This window comes from Rhinolophus sinicus, linkage group LG03 (genome assembly GCF_036562045.2).
Source record: "Rhinolophus sinicus isolate RSC01 linkage group LG03, ASM3656204v1, whole genome shotgun sequence".
NCBI classification, from domain to species: Eukaryota; Metazoa; Chordata; class Mammalia; order Chiroptera; family Rhinolophidae; genus Rhinolophus; species Rhinolophus sinicus.
The window spans coordinates 80,900,481-80,920,404 of record NC_133753.1 but is presented as its reverse complement, the minus strand read 5'-3'; the positions used below and the strand labels follow the sequence as shown (position 1 = coordinate 80,920,404).

Genomic DNA, 19,924 nt, shown 5'->3' with positions numbered 1-19,924 from the left:
GAGGAAGGGAAAACTGCTACCCCTTCTATCCTCTCTGGCTTCTTTTCTCTAAAGTCCTACAGCTCCAGAGCCTGGAGCCTTGCTGGTGAAGCACAACTTTATAAAGGGAAAGGAAGTTTTCCCTCAGGCCACTTTGTCCAGGTTTTGGAGAGTTGTTGCTGATTTGACCAGCGAAGAACCCTAAGGGTATCTCAAGACAAACTCAGCATCTTCTGCAGACAAAAGACTGGATTAAAAGGGACTAAAGAGAAATGCAGAGAATGTTTCTGTTTGGTTTAGCATTTGCGGTTTGCCCTTCTATTTTTCAGGCTACAAGCAGATGGTTGCGCTGCTCCATTCATATTCAAGAGGGACACAGATGCTCTAGGTAACATGACTCTAGGGAGACATGACTGGTCATCTTGAGGTCAGTACCTCCTGAGCAATGGAAAACTGGAAGATGACAGGCAAAGATGTTCAAATAATTACTAATACGAGTGGCTTCAAATTCAAATCTCGACATGTTGATTTGGTCAATTTGGCCTGAAGAATTAATGAAATTGGGTACAATGACTCCAGTGAGGTGACTTAATGAAAAACAATCACAGAGGTTTTTGCTCACAGTGTGAAAAAAGAGGACCCCAAACTCCCTTGGTTTTAGAATACCAGTATAATTTCACTAACCCACCATGTTAGTACAGACAATGTGATTCTTTATGTTGAAACCCAGTGAACAACCAAGGGTCTTGTGCTAACCTAATAGGAGAATAGAGAGTCCCAAGTTCTTGGTTCAATTTATCAAAGTTGTCAAACGCTGGTGCATCTAAGATTCCTTTTACTTTTCTTATTCTGGAGACAAGTTCATCTAAGGATTTGCAGATGCCTATGCTATGAAAAAGATATGTGATAAAGATAGCATTTTGAGTTATCAAGGACTATTGAGTCTTCTTTTTTTTTTTTAAAGTTTATCCATACACTGAAGCACAAGACAGATATCAAAGTATCAGAAATATTATCAGATGACTAAAAACTGTCTTTCATGGACAGAACCAGGAATTGTGCCAATAGCTCTAGGAAGAAAAGCTAAATAGTTAATGTGGTTTATTTTTTAACCATCCCTTTGTTTTAGAATTCTATCTTATTCTTGAGCTGATGCTATGTCACCATGACCTTCTCCTGCCAAGAAGGCACAGTTGAGGCATCCTTCAGTAATAGCCTAGGGCTTTGGACAAGCAAGATGCTGTGCTGGCTTTTTGCCTGTTCTTCCAATGTTTACACAACCAAGACTTATTACATGCTCTGTCATTTTGTTACTGGGCTGGCTGTGGTTGGAGAATTAGGTAAACATGGGGCATTCCATCACACAATTTTAGACTCAATCTTACTTTATAATGATGTTAATGTTTATTGTACAAAGCAAGGTGCATTTGTATATTTTAGCATTTTATTTCAGTCACAGAATGCAAAAACTGACATTGGATCAGTTTGATTTTGCGTGTGTGTGTGTGTGTGTGTGTGTGTGTGTGTATGTGTGATTGAAGATATTAAGCACTACAAGAATGTTGAAATTTCAATCTGATTAGGATCAAAATTCTTCAGGATCAAAACACTCCTTTTCCTCCCCCTACAGTTTTACTAATTGTGTGCTACTTGACATTGTGGAGTTATTCCGCAGCGTGATAGCTAAATATGTGAAGTGTATTTTACTGTGCAGAATTATCAGCTCATTCTATTTGTTTTTCATGTGTTTAAGGTTATTAAAAGAACTTAAAATTAGAAGTCATGTGTGTGAGTTGAAAGAGTGAACTCAATCATTGTTAGCAGGCTAAATCACAAAGCAATAGCCAGTATGTCAATATCAAGTAATGAAAAAAATCACAGAATTTGAAAGCAGACCTTCTCTGTTTATTAGCTGGCAAGATACCAGGAAAATTAGGAGACTAGCACAATAGTGAATGGAGGAGTTGTTTATTTTCAGCACTCTCAAATTATTCTGGTTACCGAAAACGAGATAAAAGTAGATCGGGAAGAATGGCATCAAACATATTTTGTTGGAGACCTTTGCTTTATGGGAAGAAATAAACTGCCCTAGCTCACTGTTCCCGAGGAATTGTGTTTCTTCAAGCTGTAAATCAAATCTCAGAGAGATAGCATGATGTTTTCCAAATAATAACTGAGGATGACAGACAAAGTTCTTTTCGTCAGCATCAGGTTTCTGAATTTAGACCTCAATTAATAGTCCCAGATGAAAAAGCACCCCTCTCTCCCCACACACAGGGTCTATGACAATGTCCTACAAACCATAAATTCATTTTTAAAGTCTGGATCTCTGGCATATATTGGTCCAAAAATATATTCATAGTTTCCTCTAAAGATTCTGATTTTTCTCAATTTTCTCTAAATTCCCAGCTACAAAGAACCTGATGTTTCTTGTCGGGGAACAGCATCATTTTTCCCCCCAATTAATTGAAGAGCCATCTGCTGCTATGATACACAACACCCATTCGTTCAAAGCAACAAGTGTGTCCCCTACATCCCTGGTGTACAATACCAAGCACACACTCCATGCTAGAACCTGTCAGAGAGCAGCCTTGCAGGCAGGCTTTTCCCAGAGACAGGACATATATAAAATCTGACACTGAACTTGGCCCCATGTCATTGTTGCTAATGCAGGGTTAAAAACACAGTACAAGATGCTCCCACTTTGAGACTTTGGCTAGCTTACTACTGTCTCTCTATTATGCTTTTGAAGATCTGGGTTTAAAATGAGCAAACAACTGCAAAAGAAAGGCCTGAAACAGCTCTCCTCAGCCATGGCCAGAAAGGAGAGCTTTCTGGAGAGGAAGAAAATGCAAAGGCCATCTGGCTGGTTTTACTGCATAAAAGCTTCAACTTCAAGCTGTATCATCTCATGTATGGCATGCTGCATGTATTTAAAACTAGAGTTTAGAACCTTCTAGGAATATAGCTGGTAGGGCCCTCATCGTTTAGGAAGAGTCTAAGGAATAGTCATAGAAAGGACCTCTGGTTGGAAGAAGGCAGCCCCTTCCTAAGAGGTCCGCAAGATCTGGGCCTCTCGCCTTATGAGACTGTCAAACCCCTCGCATACATGGTATGAAGAGACCAGCTGAGTCTGATGAGGAAAAATTGCTTGAGGATGCTGGTGTGCCAGTTACTGCTTGGGCCCAGCCAGAACACTGCTAGTTCTGCTTTGCCTACATGCCACAAAATGTACCTTGGAGGTCAGCCTGCAGGTCAGGTGCTGGGAAACAGACTCAAAGAGTTGAGATTAGTTTTTCTCTCTCTGGATTTGAGAGATGGAGGTACCTGTTCCTCTGAATAACCCTCTTTCCAGAATACAGTGAGACGACAACACCTTTGAGAGCTGCTGTGTCCACACCGTATGCTCTGCCTCTGCTACTGGGCTTCCCTCTCCCCCCGGTTGTGTAGCTCGTCGAGAAGGAATTTTTATAGGCACTGGCCTATTTGAACTTGACTTCTCCCATGTATATTTTGAAAGTGAGACCACAAATTTCAGAGTGGAAGTTGCTCTCCAGAAAATGAAAGGGTCAGGTAAACACTTCAGCTAAAGGTTCCCCCATCACTTTATGGGACAGAGCAAAAGAGACCACAAAATCCTTGGGTGAGCGCCTAAAGATCCAGCAATTTCTCTGGGCCTGAGGTCCAACTTTCAATCGAATTCCGACACAAGTTGAAGTGATTTATGTCTCACTTTTTCTCACCGCATGGCGACAAGTCATCTCGAATGTACACAGGAGACGTGGAGAAATTGGTATTGAAACCAAACAAGCATCAGCGAGAGAAGAAACCAGCCAGGTTGTGCCAACACATGGGAGGTACTTACAATCCAAGTGACTATGCCTGATGCCCTCGACGTCCTCGGCGTGGATGAAGTGGTAGCATCTCTTCCCCACAATGTCTACAGGGCTCAGATCCATATAATCACTGATCCTACCATGAGAAGGACACAGACGCAAACTCAGAAGAGGGGAAAATATAGAAACGGTCAAATCACTTAGCAACATATCTACTGACGATTTTCATGACACCAGGGTACCCGGGAGGACCTGACATTATGAGGGAAAACCCTTTACACATTAAGATGATTTCTTTGATGTATAACAGATGTTTTCAAAAGTAGGAAATGCGCTAGATCAAACCATTGTGTTTAAATAATTAGATAGGTTTTTCTTTTCTTTTTTTGGCATCAGAATACACATTTAGACAACATAATTCCATGAAATGATTGCGAATCAGTAACAATGCAAGATCTTCATTAGAGGCTAAGATAACTCAAGGTTACATAATAAAATAAAAACATGTTATGTTTATACCAAATGATTAGAGACACCTTTCATTTAAACAGATTGGTCTTCTATTGGATATTTCTATGAAAAAAGGCTTCAACTGCTTCTTGGCACAAAGTCCAAATTGGCATTTCAAGGGATATAATTTAAATGCTGAGACATACAGATGCCTGGGGGTATTATCTTTTTTAGTCTTAGTCATTTGGGAGCTCAGCTTTCACTTCTGGCCCTTTTAACTGGTACTTTGTGGTAGATTCCACACAGAAACTTTCAAACCATTTCAGCAGCTCTTCCAGGCTTGTGCTGGACATTACATGTGTGTGTGTATAAGCCTCTGCCATTGATTGTCCAGACGTCAGTGTCCTCAGGCAGCAGTGCAGGAAAATAGAACAAAAATTGGAAAACATGTTGGGAGAATCTGCCTGGTTTATACAAACACGTCAAAATGCTTATTATCCCTCTCCCTGTCCAAGTGCAGATGCATTTTGGTCAGTCCAAAATAAAATGTCTTTTGTTTAATTTATTCTCTTTAATGTCCCTGTGCTTTTCATGGTTTACGGCTTATGATATATTCGACTATGAAGTGAAGCTTTAGAAACGACGCGTTCAAGAAACCCATGAGATCACTGCTGGAGAGTTAAACCTGATTCCCAAGGCAGGGAAATCAGAAACAAAACAAAAGCAGGATAATATGGAGTATAATTAAAATATACTACTCCGTGAGTGAATTTCTCAATATCTAGCAATACAAACCATATTTTTTGGCCAAACTAGAATTCTTGGTAAGATAAGACTAAATGGGGCAATGAAAAGGAGTATTTTTCTCTGCATTCCATGGTTTTCTGATACAAAGCAGATTAGTTGGTATTTTCCTGAAACTATTAGCTGCTTTTCCAGCACAGTTTACACCCCCTTTCTGCAAAAGAGGGAACAAGGATGTTATGAAAAGGCCCTCATTGGTGTTTTTGAAATTTGCCAGCTCCTCTGAAAGCATTAGATGTCAGCCTTGCCGGAGGCTGTCCTAGGGAACACTGGGGAGAGGGACGGTCTGCAGAGTCAAGGATTGGCTTTCGTTTCTAGTTAGTAATTCCCTAATTAAACAATAAACCCCGGGAAAAAGCCACTTTGTTCCTTAGGGAAGACATTTCTTTAGTTTATTCTTTATTTGAAGGAAATCCTTCCAAAGGATTGAAGCACTTCTCAGTACTAGAGCTATTACTGTGGTGAACCTGACCAGCTCAGTGTTCAAAGACCTCTTACTCTGTGTGTTGAAAGCCCCAGACCAGTCTGATGACCTCTGTCACAATCAGAATCCTGATGGCATCTTCTACTCTGAACCTCAGTTTCCTTATCTGTAAAACAGCCTAAGAGGTTGCGAGGGGATTAATGAAAGAAATGAACATTTGTTCATTTCATAGCATAGTATCTGGCTCATGGTACGCTTTTCCCTTAGAGCAAATATGCGGTTACCTTTCACACAGGTCTTTTTAATAATTACTGTCATTGGCAGTTGGGAAATAATGCTGTATTGTATTGGCTAATAAAAGGTTGGGGACAACTTTTATTTATTTATTTTTTAAATGGGAAGGAAAAGAAGTTGAAAGTGGGTCACAGAAAATGATCTCAATTACTAGAGTGGCGCCATAAGGCACTCAGGTCCATGGAGCGCGAGGAAAGAATTAATCTGTGATCACAGGAATGAAAATTAAGTGATGGTTTGGGGATAGGACAATCACCGGGTAATTGTTAGGTAAATAAGACGAGCCTCCTTTTTCTTTCTTTTTTTTTTCTTTTTGGAAGGATTGGTGGTAAATCTAAATCAAGGGAGCTGACATATGTTTTCATAGGATGAAATAATAGTTCATCCTTTGACTTACTACCTGCCCACCGCCCTGCACACCCCGCCCCTCCCAGCATTCTACATTTTAAATCAGAATAAACAGATTTGTGGGCTATCATTGTGTTTTTCATGGGTACACATGTATGAAGGGTCCTTCTCAGTGGTTATTTTGACCAATTCCTTACTATTTAGCCTGACTTCTGAAGAAAAATATGAGACAAGGAATGCAGGCAGACCCCATAGGATTCGTAAGCATGGTTTATAAATCTGGTGGATTTGGGATCAAATCCTGGCCTCTGGTAAGTCCCTTAACCTTTCTCTCAAAGTGGAAATCGCCTGAGGGTGATGGAGACCTGGAAGTTTAAATGAGATGATACATATAATGAGCTTCACACATTGCCAAGTGTGTAGTAAGTGTTCACTAAATGTTAGCTATCTTTATTATTACTTGCCAGCTCTAGCTAATCACTCTGGTTAACGGGCTTTCTCAATATTCTGTGGCCATTCCAGAACATCTTAGACATTGCCAGTTACGATTATAAGAATTGTAATAAATGCCACCAAAACTTGAAAAATAGATTTAGAGTTACTTATTAAATAACAGTGACAGGTTCATGATGTCTTCTACCCCACTGAACTTAATAGTTCAGGTCGGTATCTTCTCCCACTGGTGAATGCTTTCCTCTGAATCAAACTCTGACCGGAAATGGTAGGCATTTCTAACTTGGTCTCCACACCTGGACTGAATGCAGACGCTTTCTGTTTTCCTCTTGGCTAGGCCCCGGAGAAGTCAACTGACCATTCTGCTATTTCATTTTTCCTCCACAGGCACTCACAGGGCTCAGTGAACATATATTGTATTCACGCCTGACAACAAACTGTGCCACAAAAGCAACATCTCAGGTCTCAGTAATTCTTCCCGTGGCACCTGGGGACGGTTAGTATCGCCACAGCTTCCTTCAACAGCTGGCACGTGTGCAGCTCCTTTCTACCTCTCTCCTCCCATCCCATGATTCTCTCCTCTTTAAATTAGTCTGATGATGGGCTGGTGACTTCTAGGTGAAAGGTCTGAAGGGGCATTGTCCCATTTCCTTGTCCCCTGCTTTGTGCTTAATAGAAAAAGTGAACTTTTAACCAAAGGCTAAAAAGTCCTTTTATAAAGGCTCAGTCCTGGGAAGGACTGCCAAGTCATTTATACAATGAGTCATCTTTTTTTTTTAATTTATAAAAGTGAGAATTACAAAGTTTTATTTAATGTACGTGTAGAAAGCCCCAGACCAGTCTGATGACCTACATATCAGGATTAGAATCCTGATGCAATTTCTTTTTTGTCCTTTTGTTTTCCTCTGGGGGGCTCAAATTCTCATCGGTTCTCTGTATGTGTTATGGACTGAATGTGTTTCCCCCAAATTCATATATTTTAGCCCTTCTCCCCAAGGTGATGGTATTAGGAGGTAGGGCCTTTAGAGGTAATTGAGTTTAGTGAGTGACAGGGATAGAGCCCCTGTGATGGGATTTGTGTCCTTAGAAGAAGAAGAGACCACAGCTCTCTCTCTCCCCTGCGTGAGGACACAAGAGAAGGCAGCCATCTGTAAGCCAGAAAGAGGGCTCTCACTAGGAATCTAATCAGCCTGCACCTTGACCTTGGTCTTGCCAGCCTCCAGAACTATGAGAAATACATGTCTGTTGTTTAGGCCACCCAGTTTATGGTAATTTGTTATAGCAGCCCGAGCTGACTAAGGCAACGTGCTTAACGCCTATATGAGCACTGACCATCTGCAGCCGTCAGGAAGACAGTCTGGCTGAGGCATCAGGAGATACCCTTCACTGCATCATTTTGCCAGTAACGTCTCTCTCCATGGGTTCTTGGCCAAAATGGGCCTTACTTGTAACACGTACAGATGTCTGGGTATCCTGATTCATTCCATTGTTGTTCATAACCTAAATCAGGCTAGCCATGTACATTTTAAATAAAAAGCATGTTTGGTTGTCAGTCCCAGCAGCCATTAAAAGTACCATCAGGATTTATAATGAGCCTCATTGGGAGAGTAAAAGCCTTCAACCTGCTGAAAACACCAACCCTCACCAATGTGCAACATACAGCAGGGCAAATGGAAACAAAAACCAAGTACCTATTTTCACAGTAAATGATATTGAGGTCCATATTTACTCGAGTGACGAACATATGGCAGTCGATTCTGACTTCATTGATTGTAGGGGGAGGCAAGGCATGCGCCACGACCACGAGACCCATGATTTGGCTGGGGACAGTCCTCCCATGGGACAGTGACACCCGCAGTCGTAGCCGGCCGGTTATGTGAATCACCTGTCATAGAACAGAAAGTGCAGGACACGGTCAAATATACATCGGGGATGGAACAGAGTTTCCTAGAAATGCAAAATTACATCTGGCACATCCAACATCAGCTTGTATCTTCTGTAATCATACTGGCTGTCAAAGTGCCCTCAGTGTCCTCAAGGCAAGTGGCAAAAGAGAGATATTATACTCTGAACATTTCTCAAGGCAATATTATTACTATGCTATATTACGGCTATTTTTCAGGACTTTTTTTTTTTTTTTTACATTTAGAGGAAGTTCATAACCAGATAAAACGACCATAAAGTTGAGCACTAAGCTGCAGAAAGAAACATTTGCATTATTAGCCCTTGTTACTACTGGAGGATGTCGGTCTCTCTCCAAATCTGCCCCGAGTGGGATTACATGGCCATCTTCTTTCAGAAGTGTGGCTCAGAGCTTGCCTTCATTTGGAGGTTAATATTGCAAACGGCCAAAGACTCCACTCAACCAAAGACTCATTGGCAATGACACGAATGGGCCCTTTCGAGCACAGATAGTCCATGTTAGTCAGCGCTGAGTTACCAGTAGTACCGTGAGTTTTTGCAGTGTCCATGGGGTTGAAGGTCAGTGGACTTTCCCTTCATTCATTCCTTAACTTCCTACTAAAGTAGGGTTAGGAAGACTCACTCTATTTTGGTAGCTTATTTTGGTTACTTGTGCAGAAACAGGAAGGAGAACATGGGGTTGTAATTTTCGGTTTCTTGGCCAAAATATACAATAGCTAGTCCAGGTCACCTAGAGCCAAACAAAATAGGTTCATCATCCTCACACATTTTAAATGGTATTATTTTTACAAAGATGTCTTTTGAAAAAGTTCCTTTGCTTATAAGCTGCATATAGACAAAAAGCCAGAGCGTCAACTTTGTTAAATGATGTTTTGGGGAAACAAAACCAGGAAAGGGTGGAAAGTGGGAAGGATTTGTGTGGCTGTGATTCAAGATGATGGAAATCATGTGAGTGGGGGGCGTGGTGGGGGAGGTTTGGAGACAATAGTGTGTGTGTGTGTGTGTGTGTGTGTACTCTAGCTGTGTTCCTAGTACCAGTACCCTGCCATGGTGTGTGTGTGGGAGCCCTCCAAAACCAGGTCATTAATCGCTGTGATTCATTGGACCCTGAAGCTCAGTTTCGTAGCTGAGTTTCCACATTTGGTTTGCCTTTCCAAATGCATCCCTGAGCACCAAACCATGTTTCGCCATAAGGAACCGAAGTGGGAAGTGGATCTCTGGCCTCCTAGGAGCAGTAAGATCCAGCGTCTTCTCCTTCCTAGGGGCTTGACTGGTCATTCCTTTTTCATTTCTTTTTTGTTTCCCTTAAGTTATTCCATTTTCCCACAGCGAGCCACACTGCTGTCAGTCAGGAAGCAGGATCAAAGCTTACAGGCTGCCCTTCAGAGTCCTGGCTGTTCTAAATCATACCTCTCCCCTGTCCCCTTCACATTGGCACCCAGAGCTGCTGATCTGGAAACACCAATGAGGAGGATTATTTAGGTTATTTCAGGAGCAGTTTTTCGACCACCCACATTTGAAGTTAACTAAATTCATACTTAATGCACCTGTGCTTTAAGCTTTGGTCAGATGAGCCACTTTATGAATATTTGAAAATGTTCCTAGAGGCAAGAATGCTAAAACACCATCACAGACATACATTTTTTTTGCAAGACCTCATTAACTAATAAAGAAATAGCTAAAAGAAATGGGATTAACTTCACAGGAGGGGTGTTAACAGTGCTGGTCCTCCTCCCAGCGAGGCTTACATAGATGCTCATTTATCATTATCTGTCTTGTTTTATCTGGAACACTCAGCTTCTTGGCAAAACACAGATCTATAAATGCTCAGGAAAATACACAGCCAGAAATGATATGCTAAATAAATGCCTGCTCGGTATTCTATTCTAAAGCGATTTATAGGTACCTGGGCTAGAAAACATTTTGGGAAGGCAGACAAGCTACAGGGGTGAGCTGTCTGTATGTCAGATACATTCAGCTTCCAGGCTCCAGCTTTGCCTGTGGCCACTGAGATGTCACTAGGGGTCAAAGTTGGGTCAAGTAGGGCTCTGGACTTGTCAGTTTCTGATTTTAATACCCTGGACAAGTCACTCAGCCTCTCCTCACCTCAGTTTCCTTTTCTGTGAAGTGGGGATAACAACTATTCTGTAGTTATGTTATGAAGACCAAAGGAGATAATGGAGGTGAACGCTTTCTGAATTGTAAAGAAGTCTACAAATTTTATTATGATTCTATTCACCTTTAAAAATATCAGCTGAATGATAAGGAGCAATTATTAATTTAATCTTGACCAAAAGCCTAATAAATTAATTATGAAATTTTATAATCCTTTAAATATTTGGAAGAAAATTTGGGAGGGTCTATTTTAGATCCTTCTCCCTTTCATTTTTTAGTTCAATCCCTGTCCAGAGTCACCTGGTTTGGAAATGGAAGAAAAGAGCCTAGAATACAGGTTTCTAGGTCTTGTTTGAGTGTCATTTCAACTTTGTTACCCATGTAAGCATTTATGTGCATAGTCATATTGAATGAAACATTATGCCAATTTACTGCCTTAAGTAAACTGTATATAAACCTTTAAAAAGATAACCAGAAGCTAAGGTTATTTGAAAAGTCTGAGAAACAGCATAAAGAAGAAGGAAATAACTAACAAAATTACCAACTCAGTAACTAAACAGTTGTCAAGAAACGTTAAAGAACAATCAGGTGGTGTGTTCGTCTGTATGCACATCTGGAGGTGAGGGAGGGTAGGCCTGCTAAGAAGCAAGGGATATATGATAGGTCCCATAATTAATTTTTGGTTTTAAATTAATGTATTTTCCATAATCCATTTCATAATATCAACAGTTTTTTCCCCCACATGTGACAGGTTATGTGCAAATTTTAGAAACATGTCTGACAGCATGTATCCAAATACATGGGTAGTTGTTTCACTTTGTAGTTGCTTTTGAGGCCTGAAATATAGAGGAAACAGTATTGTCAGAGGACCTGGGTTCAAATCGTGGCTCTAGCATGGTATAGTCACGCAAAACTATGATGCCCAGAGAACTGAAATGACCCTGAGTTTTCAGGTCAGTATATTAGAGATTAAAAACCCAGTACAAACAGAATAAATATTCTGTACAGGTCTTCCTTGTTTTCTTAATAAGGTTATCAAAGGGCATTTTATTGTTTTTTTTTTTTTTTCTCTTCAGTTTCTAAAATACATTATGTACAAGGGAACTTGCTAGGTGCCAGGGAACAGACCACGGTGACACAAATGCAAACCTGTCCTCAGAGTTTATGGACTACGTAGTGGGAATAGACATATATATTTACCCGTAACACAGTAATATTGGGAGATGACACAGTGTCTGATGGTGAAAGTGGTTTCCATCAGAATCACCTGAGAAGCTTTGTCAACATACAGAGTCCCAGGCTCTGGCCTCCAGAGATTCTAATTTGGTAGGACTGGGCTGGAGTCCAGCTCCATATGTGATACCTACCACTAGAGAATATCTGGCTAATGGGTTTGGAGTTATACCAGTGGTTCTCAAACTTGCTACACATTGGACAGTCTTTAAAAGTCCCCACATCCAAGCCATACCCAAGACCAAGTAAATAGGGATCTCTGAGGTAGAAGTCCTTATAGGTCTTATAGGGCTGCTGAGAGGATTAAATGAAAACGTATATAAAGTGCCTAGGTATATGCCTGATACATAGTATATGCTTAATTAGCACTATTTTTATTAAGTAACAGGTATACACCGTAAGAAAAGTATAGAATAAGATCTTTGGGAGTTCAGGGTACGTAGACAATACTTTTGACTGAATGGATCAGGAAGGCTATGTGAGCCTGGCATTTGAGTTAGTTGTTGATATAAGATATGATCATAGAATGTTGAAAGGCGTTTTCAGATAGAGAGAAGAGCTAGAACAAAAGAAAAGGGAACCTATTGGGACTGCCAGGGCTCCAGGAGAACAGTTGATGTCAGCAGGAGAAGAGACAGGGGTGGGCCAAAATGGCAGGTACAAGCAGTAGAGACTGGTAACGGGAACTGGGGAGAAGAGACAGTCTCTTGAGTCTGTCTTGTAGGGTGATGGGAATGATAGACTAAACGGTAACTGGTAAGGCAGGAAATGCTGACCGTTGTGGAGACAAAGACTTCCCTGTGGACATTTTGTATTTGAGCAGCCTGGGGAGATTCTAGACAAGGTATCCAGGGGATAGCTGGAGAAAGGGGCTGGGCACTTAAGAAAGGATAGTTGGAGGTATAGTTTTGTATTTTTTTTTTTCCTGGAGGTGATAGTTAAAACCAAGAAATTCAATGGAATTACTAATAGAGAAAACAGGGGAGATGAGAGAAGAACACCAAAGGCATTTTTCCTCCTTTGAGTATCTGAAGCCTAAGGCAACTTATGTTTTTCTCTAAATCGTGGTTCTCTTGCTCTATAATAACTTGTGTTAAAAAAGTGAACATTTCTCAAAGCTCTAAGCCCCCTTTTACTCCACCCACAATGCCATTCTGATACAAACGCCAAGCTCGCCATATCATCGCCAGTCCCGTGGTGACATCCCAAAGAATGGAATTGCTTCCTTATAAAGTTAAATAGGTGAATGAGAAGTGATTTTGAATACAAATCTCTAAGCCTAAATACTAATACAATGTCAAAGCCATGAAACTGTAAAAATAACATCATCGCTTTAAAATGAAAGGCTACTGTGGAATAGAAATAACACTTAATAGGGAAACAGAACGTGTGATTTCAGTCCTGATTTTGCTAACTTTGATAAGTCCGTTGGCTAGGGCAGCATTTCCTTAGCTATAAAATGGAGGCTAAGGAGCAGGTAATGAGGGTTAGGGTTCTCATTAAGTTCTAGAGAGTTCTAGAACCTGATATTCAATAGTGTGGCCCTTCCTGTGCTGCAGCACTGCCCTACCTCTCATTTCTCCATGGTGGGGGCAAGAGTTTCAGAGGACTGCTGCAAATTAATAAACGCAGAGCATACTTTTAGAATTAATCACTACAGTTTTTATGGGTGATATCTGACTTAGAACAATGCTTTGGTTTTGGCCAATATCAGGTAAAAAATCGCTTCTGTGTTCTGAAGGTTCACCTTAGTCTGGTCTTAAATCTAATATACAGACATTCTTTAAAAGAGATTTCTGAACTAAAAGATTCTTTGCCCCCTGAGCTCAATTTTATATAAGAGCTCAATCCTCACTGAGCTTCCTTTCATTGTTCTTGTTTTATCATAAAGAGTTACACAAAATTCTAAAGCCCGTATTTTTCTAACCCCCTTACACAGCACTGCCCAGATGCCAGCCCCAGTGAAGCAGAATGCACAAGATTTCTGAGTTGAAATCCCACTGTCTTTGGTAAAAATGTCCAAATTAGCAGTATTTGATGGTCCCATATTGAAGAAATCATTGTTTGACTTTTATTTTTCTTCTCTGATACAATGAGTGGATATGTGCGATGCTATAAGTACATGTCCTCAGAGTTCAGGATGAGTGTGGGAGTGTTAACAAGCCACATTTCTTGGACAAATATATATTTCTTTTTCTGCCATATGCTCCTTTCAGTTGTCTGTTAGTGATAAACACAGTAGATGTGCTCTACTAATATCTTCTCATTATAAACAAACCCATCACAAAGACCTTGATAAAACCTCCCCTCTGTCAATACTTAAGGAAAGAAAATCTGTAACAGGAAAATACATCTGGAAACTATTCTCCATCTTTTAGGAATAAATCTCAGTACGAGTAATATGGAACGTTTTCTTTACCAAAAGGAAGTGCTAAGCATTATGTGCATTATTTCCCACATATAATGTAAAGTACGGAATTAGGGCTAAATAAATAGGGAAACAGAAAGAAGAAGCTGCAGGCATGAAAAAAGCGGATGCCTTGGGTTTAGAGCATCTTCAGAGATTTTTTTCACTTGTCCTCTAAGGGAATCCAAATGTACCTTAAAAACTAAGCTTCTTTCTGTCATTCTGGTCTTTTTTCTTTGATTCCCCTGTTGAAGTCTGGTTTAGCATATAGATCATCAAATCACTAGCTCAGGTGGGAGAGTCAGCTAATTATTTTTAGGTGATGAGAGCACCGAGGTGGCCTGCAACCTGCTGAAAGATAAGAGCTTATCGAGGTCTTCTGAGCCTAAACATCTAGCCTACAGGATAACAACTTGATCTAAACTAGCATGAGAATACAAACCTCATGAACATTACTTCATGCAACGTTTTAGGGAGTGGGCTCCCCTCCCCGTCCCCCCTATTTAGAGCATGCTGATTTATAGGTTGGAGAATATGCCGGTACAGATATCTCTGTCACCATCTGCCCCCTAGGTCTTTGCACAAAGCCTAAACAAACAAACAAACAAACAAACAACAACCAAACAAATGGAGACCAAGTGCTACGGAGAACAGGGCTCATAACTTTGAGCCCTCTGAAGGGCAGGAGTACAGTAGAATGCCCTTTCCATTCCCTTTCGAGAGTCTCAAGATTTTATTTCTAGAAACTGACCCTATTCTAGTAGACTTTGTCATAATTCACATTGGGGACTTTAGCAACTGGGGATGAGAAAAGACAGAAGAGGGAAAAGTTGACTTCTGAAGGCCGGCGGGGAGGTGAGATTCAGGGGGAAAGGAGGTTTTGGCAGGGAGTGGCTGACAATGTAGACCTCTTCCAGGGCTAAGGGGGTTGCAACAGGAGAGGTAGTCCTGGAATGTCCTCATCAGCTAGGTATGGAGATGGCTTTCAACTCAGGAACCATGTGGGTTGTGGCAGTCTTTCTAGGAGTTTGTCCCTGAGAATTTCCCTAAGATCAGGGATCTTCAAGATTGGGCAGGGTTGATGGTACCAGGACTCAAGCACTTACGGATAGAGGACCAGCAAGAACTAGTAAGAAAAGGGTCTCAGGGTCTCAGACGGGCTCAATGTAAGGGTGGCTCTGGTGGTGGAGAAGAGAGGAGGTGCGACTGGGTACTGGGGAGCTTCCTGGGCAAAGTTAAGAAGAGGAACCTTGGCAGAAGCCAGTCTTTTGGGATAAAAGGACAACAATTAGATAGAAAGTGTTCATTCTCAGGGACTTGTGATCTTTGTTAGGTGTGAATAAAAATGAAGTGAGCAGGCTGAGGGATGTAGTTGGAGCACAATGGGTTTGGTGTTTGGTCTGATTCCTGAAAGACGGAGTGAAGACTTCAGGAAGTGAAAAGACCTGAAGCAGTAGGTGATGGCGTTTCTGACCATGGAAGGCAGAAGAAGGAAGGAAAGGAGGCGCTCATTTCTCTACTGTCACTGAGATACTCAGTCCTGTAGGAAAACAGACCCAGGCACAAGCAGCTATGGGCATTCCTCTTGTAGATGAAGTCCACTCACTCCGGCCAGTGCACAAGCAACTAAAACAACTGAATGGGCCTGGGGTAGAACATATTTTGTTCTTTAATTAGAAAGCTTAAGACACTTAACGCTGATATTAGGGATTTATTTTAAACCAAACACAACTCTAGGGTTAGTGGTTCTTAATGTTGAATGTGCCCAAGAATCACGTGGTGAGCTTATTGATAATGTGGATTCCCAACCCCCAAAGAACGCTCAGATGTTTTAAATCAAGGAGAAGCCTTGGAATCTGCATTCCACCAAGTGCTGCAAGTGCTTTGGATGCCAACCCAGAGACATCTTTTAAATCCTTCTTTAAGGACAGGCCATACAGTTCATCCACCTGCAGCTTCCTCTTTATCCAGAAAGCTGATCGAATGGATAAAGGTGACCCAGAAGTTCATCACAAACTGCCTCCTAAATGAGCAAAGAACGATGAACATACATTTACATTTCAATCTGGACTGAAAAAATCCCTCCCTACTCTATAGAACACAACCCATTGTCTTGGTTCTTTGGAAATGGAAGATGGGGCATGGTAAACAGGAACGCTGAGCTGATGTGGGATCAGGGAGCATTTTGTGTGCACAGGGCTGCCCAAGGGAGCAGCCCGGGAGTCCCATCAAAGCTCCTTTATTTGTGTAAAGGTCTGCTTTCTCTCAGTGACCACGCCACAGTGGGCTGCACTGCTGTGCTGCAAGCCTCTTGGGGGAGGTCTAGCACCGCCAATCCCCTCCCCAGTCACCCAGCCAACCCCTGATTTAGCTCCTGATTAATTCAGGGGAATCCTGAGAGGTTAACCCTTAATTTGATGGCTCCAGTGGGGAGCTGAGAGATTGCTAGTAATTTATCACCCTCGGCTTTTTTTTTTTTTTTTTTTTTAAATATAGAAACATTTTCTAAAGCAACAAACAAAAAAATTATTTTTCAAACCCACATTTAAAATACATTAGCTACAGCATTCTATTCTTATATGACTATCTCCTCCAAACACAAGAATTACTTCTCATCCATCTCTGTTAACAAACTTCAAATTCATAACATGAAAAAATATAACTACTATTATAGCCTTAGCTTCTCAAAATGGGTCTGGACTCCATATTTGTTTCTGTTCCCTTTGGAGAAAAATAGTTTTTCTTCTACCAACGATAAGATTTTTGATTGGTATAGTTTAACTAAACTGGAGAGATTTCCTTAACGAGATTATGTAAATGTATGCCAAAGATATAAACCCCATTTCCTCAGAGAGTGGAATACTTTAAGTATCATTTAATAAAACAGGTCCAGGGGTAGAAACACCTCGATAAATTGTTAAGGGGCAAAGCAAGAAGGCTGAACTATACACATCTGATCAAATTTCGTTTGAGGCAGTTACTTTATTAAAGTCTCCTAGAGAAGGACAGAGGATCATTGTACCTATGTGGAGGGCAACTTTTTATTCCTCTATCACTTGATGTGGAGGAGGAGGTAGCAGAAGCCCCCTGTGGCTTAGTGCCACTGTCTGGAGGGTAGAAAGGCACCTCTCAATGTAAATGTAACAGACGATCCCGACAACATTAAAAAAACACACAAAAAAACAAAAAAAAGATTCGCAACTCATCCTGTGCCAGGTAAGGAATAGAAACTGGCTCCCTACTCCCATCCCATCCCACCCCTCTCCCCCAAATACTGTATTATATATTTTCTTCAGAATCCATGAGCTCTCATTAAGAAAGGTATGATACAAATTGAATATTTTTTATTCCCTAGCCTTGCTTAACACTTTTGTTGAACGTGCTTTTTAACTGAAATGTCTTTAGTTTAACAACTGGTCTTGTTAGTCTCCTTAGCCTTCGTTTCTCCTAGTTTGCTAGCAGAATTTATACACAGATACTCTGAACGGCAGCGCATGTCCGAAGGCAGCTGCGTACCAGATACCAAGTGCTTCTCTGCATGAAGACGGCAACTCCAGAGAGCTCACTGCTGTCCTGAGACAGTCTAAGGCGGCCTTCCTCTATCATCTCCTCCACCCAACTTGAAGGTCTGCAGAACAAATGATTGAATTTTGATAACAAAGGAAACCCGTTGGAGGAATCACTCTCCGATGTGGGAGTCAGCTACCCCTTTCTTCCTTAGTTACAGAGGATGCATTAAAGACAATTACCCATGTAGATGGGTAGACCTTGGTCCTTGTGGAAGGGCAACACTGCTGTCTCATGAGCTGAGAAATTTTTTAAAGCCGCAATCCCCTTAAAGGGGAAACACACAAATATTAACAATTGTATTTCTGGTAATTCAATAATTCTAAGGCAAACACATGGGCCACAAATATTTTGAAAAAAAAAATTAAAACCCCAATATCCCCCGAATTTAGACATAAAACTCCTTTAAAGATCTAACCTGAAAATGATGACTTCCCAGGAGGCTACCGTAAGTATCTGGACTCTTAAAGTAAGGAGAGAACAAAGACTTCTCTTAAGCTAGGCCCTTTAAACCCAAATATGTGCAAGAAATAAAGAACACTGACTAGAAGCTAAGATTCTTCAGTTTTCCTGGCACAGTCAGGCAACATGTATTTCTGTGTTGGACTTCAAGGACCTCCTTCCTCTGCATCGATTTCCTCACTGGGAAAGTGAGTGGGCCTAACTACGTGGCCTCTGAGACCTTTCCTTAGCGTAGTGTCTATTAAATCCGATATTTGAACACGAAGCCTTGACCCATCATCAAAGCCCTAAGCCTCTATAACTTGCCATCTCTATTATCTCGGTTTCCGTTCTTTGCGAGGCCCAGATGTTATGTATTTAGCATGGATTAGCACAGGACATTTTCTTAAATGTTTCTTAACCTGCCCTCCAAACTCTGTAGCTAGTATTTTATAAGGCTGCTTAATTCAACCCTAAATTTCATCCTTAATGAGAGTAGTTTCTAGTAATGACATGCCTTTCTAAATGTCTCACATTTTACGAACTGAATGAATCCATCCCAGAAAGAGGCATGCTGGAGGTGGAGGGGCCCAGCAGACTACCTCAGCAGCCCTCCCTTGTGGCAGGTGTGGAGACCCAGGCCCAGTGAGGGTGAAATATCTTGCTCACAGACAAAAGCCAGTTAGTGGCAGACACAGGAAGAAAAGTGAGGTCTCCTAATCTCTTGCCCAATGTTTTTTCCATTATTCAGGAGTGCATTTCAGAGGAAACATTCCCTTTCACTTTCCTCTTTTGTTTTCCCAAATGTGTTTATATCTACATATAAAAATGACTCAATCAAACTTAAGATTTTAACCTTCAAAAGACCCCATGGCACTGACATGGGTTATTATCCATTCAGCATATGCAATTCAAAACACTCATATGACTTTTGTGCGTGTCACCAGCTCATTTACTGCATTTGGTTTATTCAGCCATGATTAGAGATAGTCATTTACAGTCACACATTTGGAAACTCTTTTAACAAGCTTCTAGCAGTTTCCTTTCCAAAGCTGTTTAAATAGATGAGGGTGTGGTGTCAGCAGCGACAGCAGTTTCCTCCATACTGACTTCCCCTGCTATGCCTATGTCTTTATCAGGACTTCCATTCTGTAGAAAGGCTTTAAAAACAAAAATAAAAGAAAAAACAACCCAAAGATGCACAGTCCAGTGCCTCTAAGTCATCATTTCAGGAAGACTGCCTCAAAAATTAAAATTGAAACTACCACACTGTCACCTGAAAGTCCCCCCCTCAAAAGAAATCCCCCCCCTTTATTTTAGAGACTACTTTTTGAAGTAATTGGCACAAAGATTGTTCTAGTGCAGATTGCTGCAAGTGTGCTCTTGGCAAGAACATCATAAGCACTAGAAAAACTTTAATATGCTCGAGAAGCCAAATACAAACTGACACCAGGAACTCAAGTGTGGGAACAAACAGGGGGAAAAAAAAGAGAGCATCTCAATTTAATACAAACCTACATACAAAGGGACCAATTTCTGCAATTCATGGTTTAGCATACAATGCAGCTGTCCTCTGAGTGAATATAGAGTAGTTATACATAAGAAATTAGAATTATCAATTCGAGGGAATTTCTCAAGAGCCCTTTTGAT

The 19,924-nt window shown here is 41.0% G+C and overlaps 1 protein-coding gene across 10 annotated transcripts in view; it reads right to left on the bottom strand.

Annotated features, from left to right (window-relative positions):
• NPAS3 (neuronal PAS domain protein 3) overlaps window positions 1-19,924 on the bottom strand; it is an 856,235-nt gene that overhangs the window by 19,177 nt on the left and 817,134 nt on the right. For all 10 annotated transcript variants that reach the window (XM_074328134.1, XM_019754550.2, XM_019754551.2 and 7 more), the window contains 2 exons: window positions 8,280-8,473; window positions 3,845-3,951 (listed from right to left, as the gene is read on the bottom strand). In XM_074328134.1, the coding sequence (XP_074184235.1) occupies window positions 3,845-3,951; window positions 8,280-8,473 (301 nt within the window). The remainder of the gene's footprint in view (window positions 1-3,844; window positions 3,952-8,279; window positions 8,474-19,924) is intronic.